The following is a 14,265-nucleotide window of genomic DNA, read 5'->3' on the forward strand; positions in this document are numbered from 1 at the left end:
CTTGCTGTTTTTTATAGTGTTTTGGTGTCATATTGGAATGAATGTCACTATTCAAAGGTCTTATTTATTTGCCATTTAGAGATGCCACAGTGGTAATGTGACCCGTTTTGGTTTCTCAATTCCCTGAACATTATTTTAAGGGGGGCGGGGCGGGGCGGGGAACCACCAGGATAAAAAAAAAATACAAGTCTAAGAAATGAAAGAAGATGAGGGAGGAGGTTGGAATAAAAATCTCAGTGGGACTGTAATATTTAAACCAGTATATGGGGGAGGAAAGAATAGTGAGTACAAATAGCAAGATTGCAGAAACAGAAAGAAGATGAAAATTAGATTGAAAGAAAATTAGAAGAAAAAAGAGGGGCTAGACAGGAGTCCCTTGTGGAGGCTAGGAAACAAAAGTCTACTGAAAGGGAGTAGACAGGTAAAAGATACCTTTTCTAGAATTCAGTCAACCTATGGGCAAAATTATCTCAAAAATGTTAATTCTGAAAAACTCAATAGTTCCTATATATAAGGCAGATACTGTTTTCTCTTGTTTTTTGTGTTAATCTTTTAATAAAAGGCAAAACTTCACATACTTCAGACAAAGTAAGTCTTCGTTTTAGCTTTTTGTTCAAAACAGTTTTATGGAGAAATTTTTTTATGAAATATAAATATTGTAATTTCTCTTTAGGCACTTTTATGATTTTTTTTTTTTTTTTTTTAACTAAAGGGGAGAGAATTTAGTACTACTGAGCTCTTAAGCCAACATCAACTTCATGTGCTAATACTTGGAAAATCGTTAGTCTTAAAACATATTACAGTGATAATACATGCAATACTCACGAGACAGAAGAAATGGAAGCAGGTGAAGTCAGTTGTTTGAGAGTATGAAGTGGCACAGTCAGGTGTGGCACGTGTCTCCACTTAGCAATCACCGCATCTTTAAAGCAGTTGTGTTGCAGGTAAATACTTTAGGGTACAGTGGCACTGCCATCGTCTAAACTAAGCCTATTTTTTTACAACAAAGTGGATCTTTTGAACTCCTGGTAAAGGGGGATGTACGAGAAATATTAAAGAGGGCTTGTTTCAGCTTTCGTGTTGCTTTGTCTTTGGCTGCAGCAGAGGACCAAGAAGCAATGCCTTGTAATTGTGGTGATTTGCTGTGGTGTAGTAATTTGAAACCTCCCCAAGCAGAATGTTTCTCAAGTCAACAAACCTTTGACTTGGAAGGGGGAAAAAAACCATTAAGGTATCTTTGTTAGGGCAGAGTTTGCAAGAAACATATGAGCTTCAGTTCAGGAAGGTGTTCAGCATATGCTTAACTTTAAGCATGTAACTAATCAGAAGTGTCATTGAAACTATTCCTGAACTGAATTCAAATTACATGCCTTAATGATTGGCTGAGTCTAAAGCAGAAAGAGCAGCAGGCACAAAAAAGAAATTCATCAAGGTTTCTGGTAAAAGTCACAGCAGCTCTTTTTCTTCCACTATAGTGTGTGCACACTCTTTAAACTCTTTCTCTGCCTAGTGGACAGCAGAAAGCCCTTCCATGTGAGAGATGCACAGATGATGTGGTAAATTGACTGCAATTTTTTGTTTGTTTGTTTAAAAGGCTGCTGTTTTCTAATTCTTGTAGTTTATACATAGCAAGAAAACTTTATATCAAATCTCCACTCACGTTTGTGACTGCAGTCGATGACGTTAAAAGGAACAAACTCTGGATCGATATCTGGATTGATATGCTGTTAGACTGCTCCAAAAGAAACAAAACATGTACTGTGAGTAACCATATTAGATTAAAAAAATCAAAAGTCATGTTCTGAGGGATAGAAGTGGTGTGCTGAGATACTGCACTACAAATACTTGTCATGTACAAATAATATGGACACAGACTTCTGCCTTCTTGATTTGCTTGTGTTATTTCCAGTTAATTTTTGGAAACTTCCTTCAACTTTATGTGAAATTCCCAAGTATACAGATCTCGTCTTCCATTGCCCACAGGCAGTGTTCCTTAGTAAACAGAAATGATGATAAGGGAGTGGAATTCGGTTGACTGGTGTTTGCTCCAGTCTTGATGGTCAGGGTGGTGGTCTAGCATGTGTGGAGGAGGCGGCAAGGGAGAAGTCCTTATGGAGAATGCTAAAATGGATGTTCTTATATACAATTTCATTGATTAAAGGAACTATTTTGTGAAATGCTGCAGGGGGCATGAAGAGGGGAAAAGTTGTTGCACTCCTGAAGAGTTTAAAGAGTAAATTCTTATGCAGAAACTGTGTGACATAGAATTATACTTTCTTGCAGCTTTCAATGGTAAGCAAAGTATTGTATTTACAAACATTTTTTCTTTACGTTGGCTAAACTGACATGAGTATCATCCTGTCTTATCATTGCTAATGGATAATAGTGCAGTATGTGCTTACGGTTTTGTACATACTCTTCAGAATTCTAGTAAGCTTTTTTCTTACCAGAGATGTTAATGTATTTCAAACTATTTAATAGATTATTTTGAATAAACAATATGTGGCGGTCAGCTAATATATACTTTATCTCCAACATTTTTGTGTGCATGCTATTTACGCTAATAAAGCATCAGTACTTCATTGCAGAGCACATTGGACATACAAGTGAAAAATATGTTCTTTGACTCCAAAGACCCCACAGTCATAATGTAAGATAAAAAATATATATTTTAACAAAAACAAAAAGCAGAAAATATTGTACAAAGCAATGATGATATAAATCCTTTTAAGGGCAGCAGGGAAGTCTGTGGAGAAGAAAATACTGGTGAGGCTGCATGGCTGGCTACAGTTGGAACAGTCATTTGTGAAGATCTTGGCATTTCATTCTGATGCTTTGTACAATGACAGTGTGGTAGGGGGTCAAATGTAGGTTTTTATTCTCAATATATAATTATTTATATTTCTGTTCATATTTTTTTGTAGAAAACTAGGTGTGACGTATTTATTTGTGTTCACATGTGTGTATAAATGTTTATCTATGTGTACTTATTACAAATGAAGGGAAGATCGTGTTTACCTGTGGTGTCTTTGGCCATGGTTGTTTCTTTTGCTGGCTTCTGGTTTAGATTTGTACATGCTGTCTTTTTTCTTCTCAGGACTTCTCACACACTTTGCAAGAGAAAATACATGCAGACATTCTCCTTCTGCGTTATTTTTCATTTAGTAACTAGGCGTATGTTATGTTTTAGAAAGGTAGGTAATAAGATTGAGTATTTAGTCTTTTACTTTGAAGGTGGTTTGTTTTTCTTTTAATTTAAATTTTTCCTGTAACTAAACAAGATGCACAAAGCTATTATATGTAGCTGTAATAGGAAGGACAACCTGTTTAAAATACTCTCCTTGGTGTGAGTTACAGTACATGAGCATAGAAACGAAGGTGAATGTACTGTTTCTGCTGGTGCAGTGGACAAATGTGTAGGTATTTCAAGCCTGATATATGGTTAACTCTCTCATTTCCTTCAATGAATGAAATGGATTAGTTGACAGCAGTGAATCGGCTACTGTCAGGAGCGTTGTTCTTGTGAACTGTTAAAAGGCAGAGCGCGATGTGATACGGTAGAAGCTGCAGTCTTTGTATCAGGAGTGCTACTTTTAGAAAGGCTGACTCAACAAATTCATAATTTGCAAGCGATCAAAGGACACAAGTTTTTAACCTTGGTATATATTTTTTTTTCCTTTCATCCTTCCACAGCTGTCCTCCAGACTGTAGTGTCATGTTTTACAGGCTATGTTTAGTTTCTTCATTAAAGCTCAAATGTGAACTACATGATTCAAGGTAGTCAGGCCAAATGAGTGGCTACAGATACATAAGGTTTATCTGAAAATTCCCTCAGTTCTTTTGTCACTCCTATAGTCTGCAGTTTGTCCAGACCTCTAGTTCCTTATGTATTAAGAGGAGCAGTTATCAGATATTCCAATTTTAGTATGAAATTGCAACTCAGTGTCCAAAAATCCCTAAAAGCAGTGTTTCATTTGGTTATGGGTAATCAGGCTGCTAGGCAGATGGTCTCAGCAAATGATAGCCTTTTCATCATTGCAAAGATGTCTTGGATGGATTGACTTATTTATTTATTTATTTATAGCACTTTGTGGTATGGCTTATAGCCAAGGATGTTTCCTGTTTCTAGTTTTGGCTTATACCTGGTTACTTTTCACACTTCATCCTCTGTTGTACTGTAATTAGAGTGTGCTAGGCAACATCAGGAGCATTATTGATGCTTTCTGGTTGGTGGCCTTCTAGAGGCTTACCTTCAGGTATCTTTCAAGTCTTGATACACACACACACTCCCCCCAACTATAATGATTGTGAATATTATATAAAGGTGTTTTGTGGTTTGTAGTGGAATTTAAGCCTCAAAATCCAAAACCTCAGAAAATCTGCATCCTGTGCAATCTCACAGAAGCCACCGCACAGCAAATCGTATTTTACAGTGTATAGATGCTGAAGCACAAAAGTCAGGATAACTACTTTGAGGCAGGCTCCTCTGTTGGAGTGGAAACAATGGTAACCATGATGAGGTAAGTTACTTAAGGATTCTAATTAAGTTGCTGATAATTTTTACTGAAGTTTTTGTAAACCTTTAAAAAAATTAATATGATTTTTAGAAATAATAAACTTTATGACATTTTGTATACTGAATACTGAACATAGATTCTATTTAGATGTCAAGAATTTCTAGTGTGTGTATTTTGTATTTACCAAATCATGTGTTTTTGAGAACAAGTAGAAGAAATGGATCATGTTGACTAAAACCAGAAACGAAACATCTTGATCTAACATTGTCCATAGTAAAGTAAAATGCAAAAAAGAAACTTCATTAACAAAGGATCATTTTTTAAAGATTTTAGTACACTATAAATCTTATAAAATTGTTAGAATTGGTGCAGAAATCAGTTTTGAAATAAAACTTTTGTCCTAGCTCTCCAGAAGTTGGTCTTTTGTAATTTCTATTATGATTGAATATAATTGATTAAAATAGCTCCAATTAGCTTCTGCAATCCCTTCAAATATGAAAAAAATTGTCTAGAACTGTTCATCTTACTGAATGCGTTTTTTACTGTTAAAAAATGGATTACAATTAGTATACAATTAATGACTAGTGTTTACAGTTAGTGGCTGAGCTATCACAATGTATTTTAAGATACTTATTATCACCTTGCACTTCATGAAATGATTATATCTACAGTAAAATTATAACTTGACATAAAAGACATTGTTGCTTCATGTTTGCAAAAAATGGCAAAAAGAGTGTCACAACCACTGTCTTCATTATCTTAAGAGGAAAAAAGCTTAGAAAGTCTGTTGGGCTAAGAGCATGCTGTGAACCACTAAGGCAGTTGGCCTCTTTTTATTTTGAGCTTTTTTTGTCTCTAATATATTTATATTTTTAGGTTGCAGGATTGAACCTGATTTAGGTTTGCATTGCATTGAAAAGAAGCTAAGTCACGAATAGATTGTGGTGATGATAACTTTCTCTTGTACTATCCCATTAGCTGCTAATTTGTAAAATATTCTTTGATCAGCATATATTGCAGTAACTGTCATGGAAGTGCAAGGAGTACCACAGCCATAAAATGTGTAAGGGCAGAGCAGTAAATGTGGCCTAGGTGAATGGTGTTTTATATTTTCCAGTAAACGTTAGTTGAAGTGTCTGTGTGTGTGTCTTTTATTTACCAACTGCAAATCAAGGATGTATTGAAGGGAAATGACCCAAATCTAAAGTTGTACTGATGTTGTTCTTGTCTTGAGAAATACTGTCCTCTAAAAACCAGGATTGTAGTAGTGGAGGCTATACCACTAGCTGAATTTCAAAGAATTTGGAATGACCTTGCAGGTTCTAGCCTCCTTTGCATTAGACAGTGGCTTCTGGTACTCTGATTATTGTTCACGTATTCAAAGGAAATATATGCATGTTCTGTGTGGTAGGTGTTACTAGAGTGAATGGGTTTTTGTCTTGCAACAAAATCATGGCACGGCTTTTAAGCTGTTAATGATTTTTTTTTTTGTAAGTTTATCTTCATTAGCTCTATTACTAAGCTTCCAGTTTTTTATCCCCTCTTTTTCATCCCACTCTGCCCTTGCTGTTTGCCTCCCACTGATTTTTAGAGCAAATTTTAATTACCCCAGTGATACAAAGCAGACAGAGATGACCTGATGTCTGGGTCTTTTCCTAAAGTGATTCCTGGCAGACATACTGAAATTCATTAATTAGTTCTGCTTGAGACCAGAAAGAATGGGTCAGTATTCTCTTGTAGCAGCAGAATCTAATCTACATTTCCATGTACAATTTACACATCTAGTCATAAACTCATGGAATCGGCCAAGTTAAATCCTCCCAAACATGGGTGTTTCGAATTTCTAAAATCTGCTCTAGTAAGGATCTAGAGTCCAACACTGTTGTTGCAGTTTAGGGTGAATCTGGCAAAATTCCTTGGGCTGCTGCCATGTGGATCTGCTGGTAGAATACAGTATGATAGTATGTTGAATTTGGCTCATTACTCTCAAGAAATCTTCCAGAGAGTTTGTGGGACACAGGTTTAGGAATTGAAATGGTTGTAGGGATGGTCTTGGGCTTACTGCTCTAAACAGACCTGTTATTAGCGGTGTGTATCCAAGGTGGTTTGTGGTTTGTTTAGCCTTGTGAAGTATCAATTCTGTACTATCACATAGAGAGAAGTAGGTCAAACATACCAGTGTTTTAAATTGTTCAACAAGTAGTATCTTTTTGGTTGTAACTTTTACACTGCAGGCTTGAAGACTGATCCACCACTTAAATCAGTGTGCGCTTTTAAATTCTGCTTTCATGTAAGATCAGGCCTAAACAAACATTTAAAATACTGGACTAACTGGGATAGGGCTAGCAGTCAGATTTGCTGCTTGATAAAATTTTGAATGCTACAGGAATTACTCTTCTCCTATATGTAAATTTTTCCACTTAGCTTCCAAGTTTGTCCCCAGGTAGGTCAACAGCAGGATGCCAGCGCTTTTGAGAACTAAATTTTGGAGAATGGTATTCTAGAAATCTAATGCAGTTTGGTCACTGTCTCAAAAACTGTGTAAAACTGGATGTGACTGTGAAGTCCTTAAACATTGAGGTTGGTTTAGAACATTTTTATTGCTTCTTGAATGAGGTAATTCAATGAGTGGACTTCATTCTGGTCTTTATACAGGCATTAGTGTAAGCTGTGGTAGCCTCTACAGTCCAGATGAGGGATGGAGGTAGATCTGACTTTTACTTGAAGGGAGGCTTTTTTTGGAGTAGTGAAGAGATCTATTAAATAGCATGTTCCTGTTCTGTTCTTCTGTGGCAGGATTTACATCTGATTGGATGTGTGTGGTTGCTTTGCCATGCATCTGATAGCAACAGCTTGCAGTGCAAGAAGATACTCTGAAACTTAGTCAGGTGTGGTCTCATACTCTTTTGCAAGTCAGTCAAAACACAACAATGTTTGTACCATTTCAGGTGCTCACGTTGTGTGTATATGATTTTGAGTTCCGTCTTCTGTACCTACACAGCATGCTTCAGACAACAGGTCACTCACAGCAGGCATCTTCCATTAGCTGTGAAGCTTTTGTACTTCAATGGCATTTAAATACCTTAATAAGGCTAGAAGAAAATTTGAATAAAAACAAAACCAAGAAACTTTTCTCCCCACAACTGAAATAAAGCATGCCTCTATCCCCCGTTCTCAGGCAGACGTTACAATGCTTCTGTCAGTGCAGCAGGCAAATATCCATTAAGGCATGATGAAAAGTACTTGACTGTTTAAGTGAAAATAAAACAAGAAAGGGAAGCTGAATGCTGCATGTGCACTTCTTAGGGCAGAGGTTGACCTGCTTGCTTTTCAGATGCTCACCTTTGCAAAACTGTGGTACAAGCTGTAGCTTTGGCCTGCAACAGAAAAAAATTGCTGCTGCTGAAAAAGCAGGTCTACTTATGGATGGGCTGTACTGGATTTTATTTTCCTACTGAAGAGACAGCCAAAGTACGGATGAACACAAATACGAGCTGCTTGAAAGAGCAAATATACATTTTTGTGCAACACATGAGGGCAGGATGTTTTCTATTTCTTTTATATATATAAAATAGTGATCTTTCTACTGGTGGTAGTGTGTGTGAGTTTTGGGGGTTGTGTTTGTTTATTTGGTTTTGTGTGTATCAGAATCCTGCAGGGCAACTCGTGATACTTGATGATTTCATTGCTGAGTATGACAATTAGTCTCAATTTGCTCTGCATGGGTAAATTTTCTCCACAGACAGTCAAGAGTTTGTGTTCTCTAATGCATATCTGAATACTCCTTTCAGGAATCCATTTCTTGGCTGTAGACAGATATTGAATGTGAGCAGAAGGAAAAAAGTGCTACAGCTTGTAACATTGCATCAGAGAAACGTAGGTGTGAGAGGATGGAGTCTGTCTGGGCCCTTGCCTGGGTCCAAGTTAGTGTGAAGAACAGGTGGCCTCGTGCTACCCAGGAGCTCCTGGGAGGTGATCTCTGCTCCATAGAAAACAATATACTACGTACTAACCTCATCTAAAAAATGAAGCTTCCCTGCCACTCTGTTATAACAAGAAGTTGAGCAGAGTGAGGTAAGATACAGGGGTGGGCCTGGTTCCTATGTGTCTCATCTGCAGAAGGTAACATAGACTGCATGCTGTCAGCCCAGTGCTGGGAATGGGTTACACTGGGTTGCACTGAGCAGTGCTGTTGAGAAGCATTTTTGCACAGCTCTGCCACTGAAAAAAACTAAAATTAGAGGTGATGGGATTATCCTGTCAGTGAAAGAGAGGACTCTGTACCCAAAACTTGTCTTCTTACAGGAAAGGGAACTATTCTGGGCAACTCTTTTCTACCTGCCACCAGTATCACTATGAAGTTAGCTAGCATGTGCTGGACTGCACTGTTTGAAGTGTGACTTCAATGCTTTCTTTTTATTTCACCTGTTTAAGGTTTTTTCCCCCATAAAACAGAACAAACCATCAACCATTTTTTTTCACATCACTTGGCTACTTGCAATTAGAAATCTACTTGGATTCATACCTGTTTCCAATTCATTATCCTTTTACCTGACTGGCACTGGGTATTGTTGAATAAGGATTGCCTTTATGGTTTTCTTGATTGTGTTTTTGCTTTTGTGACTCTTTATTTTCTCACGATAGTAGTTTTAGAAGAGTATATCAAAATATTTGTGAGAGACAAGGAAAATAACTAAAGAACTCTACTGCAACCTGTGCAATTCACCTAGACGCGTACAAGAAAGCTCATCTTTTATGAAGTACTCCTGGGAAATACTTGTTCTTCTCACCGTCATTAATTTCAGTGGAGATGTGTGGATAAGGCTGTACAAATAAACACAGCTGCGGAATGTGACATAGTAAACAACATGCTGAAACCTTTTGGCAGAGATTTATTTACCAGAGAGCCCAAATGCAACACTTAATCCTTGGAAAAGATGGCATTTAAAGTTCTGGTACTTTTGAATTTTTCAGAAGCAAGTATTTATCCCTAGAACTGCTCAGTCTAGCCTTGTATTTACACATAAGGGGGCAGTGTGGTACTGTTAGCCAAGTGCCATGTAGGTGCACAATAGATTTCATTAATATATATTGCATCATGTTTTAAGAAATGGCTTTTAGCACTCTCAGTACAATTAGAGCTTTGTCACTGTCTGAGAGTTCTGCCATGTCTGTACTGGGGAGAACCAGGTTGGACTGTTTCTTATCTTCTTTATAAACATTTTGTTTTCAGAGAGTTTCTTGTACTATTTTGGCTGTCTCTCATAATCTGTTGTTCATAGGCATGTGAAGGAGTGGGAGCCAGTTTTCTTAACACTGGTGTGTGGAAGTTCAAATTACATCGTTTTACCTCCCCCACATCAACATTCACTTATGGGGAAGGAAGGTAGTATTTCCACTGGAGCTTTCCTTTGCATACAATATGTAGGCTTCAGGCCCACTGCTGCCCAGTTTTGGCAATATGATTATTCTTCCAGTTTTCATGGAAAATGGTGTTTCTGATTATTTTGTACCTGCCAGTAGAGAGAGTAATGATTAAGCGTCTATAAGCCAGTATACATGGGTCCTTGGATCATCTTCTTCCTCCATGTGTTAATATTCAGGGTTAACAGGCCAGGATATGATGGCCTGTGGACTTTTATACTTTTAACATGATGTCTCGAGTCCCTTATCGCAGGATGCTTATGGCATTTTTCTCACCTGTAGAGCAGCCTGGCTGGCTTTTAGCTTCATGCTGAACCTGACGTGCTGTAATAATCCAGAAATGTATCTGTGGTATCTTTTTATACTTTCTGCATGAATTTCTACTTCATAAAAAGCTTCTCCTTCAAAGAGTCATTATGAGTGTCATCTTTATAATGTTTCCTATATAGATACGTGGCAATGTGAAGTAACATGGCAGAAGAACACCGTATACTGTTTCATTATATCTTGTTATATTACCGTGTTGCATTGCTCTAAGGCCTCGTACGGATACGGACACGGGACTTTTCCTATACAGCTTCTGTTCCTGTTTTTCTTTATCTGCTGGTTTGTCTTTGAAATACAGACTAAGCTAATGCATTCATGTGAATCTGCCATGATCACTTGTAAAAGGCTGCTGTTAAATTGTCCATCAGCATACTGATAATTTTTCAGAAGAAAGTCAGCATCATTAGACTGTACTCTGTGTGTGACAGTTAGTAGAAATTCTATCAGACTGAGCAAATCTGCATTGCTGGTTTATCCAGAGTGAAACGACGCAGTATTTTGTATAGAGTGGTGATATGCTAATGGTCATGACTCAAAAGATAAAATGATGACAAAAAGTGTGATCCTTTTTATATGCATCTTTATGAATACCATCATTTAATATAAATGTGACTCAATATGCAATAGTTCACTGAAAAAAGTCTCACATGGTATGTTACTATGGTATCTCTCACTAAAAACCCTGCCCCTCAAAATTCCCTCTTTTCAAGAGTACGGTTATTTTTTTAATTAAAATGGCTGATATTATGATGATATCACAAATTCTGAAAATTAAAATGGGTATTCTGGCAAAATTATAGGTCCTGGCTAAAGCTATAAAGCTTTTTGGTTACTGGTTCGTAAAGTTAAGATCCCCCTTTTTCCCATTCTCCTCCATCCTAGCTGGCAAGTGTGGCTGCAAATATTTTTGTCTTTGGATTAACTGATTTGCAGCTTGGTTAATATGTAGACAGTGCTCTTCCTTATTTTCAATTTTTATTTATTTATTTAATTATTTTAAAAGCACTCATTAAAAACCTACAGCATACTCCCAAACTTGAAGGAATGGATTTTTGGCTCCTTCCTGCTTTGAATGAAATCCAAAACAAATTTTGTTTGATAATGGTTTACAGTTGCATTACACAGGTTGCTCTTCATGATAAATAATTAACACCCTTTGTGTTCTTGATTGCAGATTTTCAAAACCCTGCCTGATGCCACTTTCCCTGAGCCAATCTCTATGTCTGTATCTCCTCCAAATGCCCCACCAAGGCAATCAAGAAGACAAGGACAACGTATTAAGAGACCTCTGGCTGTTTACAATCTCTGTCTTGAGCTGGATGATGGTAAGATGTTAGTAATAATTTCAGTCTTTGCAGCAGATGGGCTGTGTATCCTATCTTCAGTAGGTGTTTTCATTTCATGTTTCATGTATATACATGTATGCATGCACATGCATGCTTGTTTAATTGCTTTGGAGCATGTAAAGTAGCAAGGAGAGCTACAGAGAAAGAAAAGCAGAGTACTGTCCTGTGACATATGCTTAAAAGTAGGACGAACTGTCTTCAATATGCTTTTCCCCTCTAAAAAAGAAGCAGCTCCTGTTTCTTTGGGGAAATCTCTTTGACCTCTACCGAAGATTACACAGCCATAAGATAAATGGAGAGAGAACTAAAATTAAAGCAAATCTTTTATGAGAAGAGCTAATGCACTTTACAGTTAAATTCATCTGGATTAAAGGCTTAGGTCACCACTGCACTGGAGAATACCACTACTCCACTTGAATCTTTAATACCTTGATGTAACTAACAGTAAATACTTGTAAACTTGCTGTACTGTTGAGAAGCAAATTTAAAAAAATAGCATACTTTTCCATGGAGTCTGAAGTAGCAACATACAGTAAGGCAAAGGGTGTATAACATCTTATATATGCTGACTGTAGGCCAGAAACATAATCATTTTCCTGCAATTTCATTGCTTGAGGCTTCATACAGTACTGAGAAGACAAGTCAGGGCTCATTTTATTACAGATTTTCTCCACCTTATTCTCTTTCTCACTCATAGTGTTTTTATTTAATTATCTTTTCATATGAAGAATCATGGGATCAGGGCACCAACCCCCCCCCCCCCCAAAAAAAAAAAAAAAAAAACCACCCAAAAAAACCAACGGTTATCAGCAAGTGAAAGTAAAGAGGAAGATCTTGAACTCATGCAGTAGTATGAGATGAACTGTCATTAAATCAGTGGTCAATGGTGGTTGATTTCTTAAGGAAAGAGCACAAATACCTACAACAGCTGTTAAGTGCAGGTTTTAAAAATAAACTCAGGACGTTTATTGTCTGAAAGAGCCAGTTTTACAAAGACTGTGCAAGAAATTCAGCATGTATGCCACCAGATTTAATTCACCAGAGATACATAATCTCTATGTCTATCTTCCCTTGCATCAAATATGAAATTAAATGCCTTGTCTAGAAGGAGTTTAAGGTGCATCTACTTAAAAAGCCTAAGCTGTGTTAATTTGAATAATATGCTACCAAAAGCTAAGAAAGCTCTTGAGCTATTTCTGCAATAATAATTTTATCCTCATTTGAAAAACAAAACAAAATTGAAACCACTCACGGAGTTGTTTACATGTAATTGCGAATGTGAATCCCAGCAGGTCACAAGAAGCACCACAACTTCTCCAATTCCATGCTGGAAGGCGTGCACTGAGGACCTGACTTTAACATAAACACAGTAGACAGAAAGTATTTGATGGATTATTTTTAACTCTAAGGTCCAAAAATACAAAATTACTGTTGAAAAGTTTTGTAAACATTCAGTTTCTCCTAAATACAGTCCGTATTTTTGTCTGATTTGGATATCTCAACAAAGAGAACTGGGATTTTTAAAGGTTGTAATTGTTATATATCGTACAGAAATTCGGTACTTCTGTGGGAGTTCTGGTGTGGTGAATTGCAGAATAACTTCATATGTCATTGTGCATGGTAGAACTGTGATGAAGGCTGAATTACTGCAGGTGAAGTCACAGTTCCAGGATGGTTGGCACCGAATTTGTGGGATCTGACCAACAGTGTTTCCCCTTGCAACTTCTAAAAAATATATCCTCTGTAGTGCCTCTGCCTGCAACTAAAGGTAGCAGTGTTCTCCATCTATTTTTGCTAGAAACTGGTGGTTTGTAGGTCCCAACTACATGCTAATGCTTATTTGTGTTTAGCCAGGTAGTTGTGTCAGTAAGGTAGTCAGTAGTTGGTACAATGGTTGTTTGGCATGGGTGCAGTATACACAGCAATACCGTACCTTGAGCCCAACTGCGTCATTGCATTATCTGAGGAACTACCCCAATGGATACAGGGTGCATCAGTCAGCCAGGTTGATTAATTATCTAGTCACCGAGTAGAGCTCAGTGCCTCTAAACATGCACCGTGGCCTTCAGTTACTTTGTTATTTGGATCAGGGCGGGGGGGGTGTGTGTGTGTGTGTGTGCTGCGGGAAGGAATAGAAGTGAGCCTGGGCTGTGTTCCATATTTACCTAGTTTCTTGGCTAACAAATACATGTTTTATAACTGCTCTTTGGAAGATTTTATCCTGTGTGTGTTTTTAACAGGAAATTAAACATTAAACCCCTTCCCTCCCCCCCCCCCCCCTCTTTATTCACAATGGCATGAGTTAAGCACCAGGCATAAGCCAGTGTTTTGTGTTTCCTGGATATGGCAAAATTATCATAATCTTGTTTTAAACCAAGTAGCTAATACATATTTATATGTAAATAGAGATATATTTGTCTACAAGTATAAAGTTATTGTAATTATATATAAATATTTTCTATGCCTTGAAACTACAAGTATGTTGGAGACAAAATCTCTCTGTGCTGGAAAACTTCTTGAGTGTGTTTCTCTTAGGATTGTTATGCAAACCAGGAAATTGTTAGAAAAGCGGAAACAAGTCTTTAACTATCAGCTGTTCCAGGGAGTTAACAGGCTTCAGAATCCACTGCTTGAATTGGAAATGCAGGGTT

At 37.4% G+C, this 14,265-nt stretch overlaps 1 protein-coding gene across 1 annotated transcript in view; it reads left to right on the top strand.

Annotated features, from left to right (window-relative positions):
• ARHGAP10 (Rho GTPase activating protein 10) overlaps positions 1 to 14,265 on the top strand; it is a 155,119-nt gene that overhangs the window by 103,740 nt on the left and 37,114 nt on the right. The window contains exon 19 of the mRNA XM_005243310.3: positions 11,443 to 11,593. Within this exon, the coding sequence (XP_005243367.2) occupies positions 11,443 to 11,593 (151 nt within the window). The remainder of the gene's footprint in view (positions 1 to 11,442; positions 11,594 to 14,265) is intronic.

Source organism: Falco peregrinus, chromosome 2 (genome assembly GCF_023634155.1).
Source record: "Falco peregrinus isolate bFalPer1 chromosome 2, bFalPer1.pri, whole genome shotgun sequence".
Classification (NCBI taxonomy): Eukaryota; Metazoa; Chordata; class Aves; order Falconiformes; family Falconidae; genus Falco; species Falco peregrinus.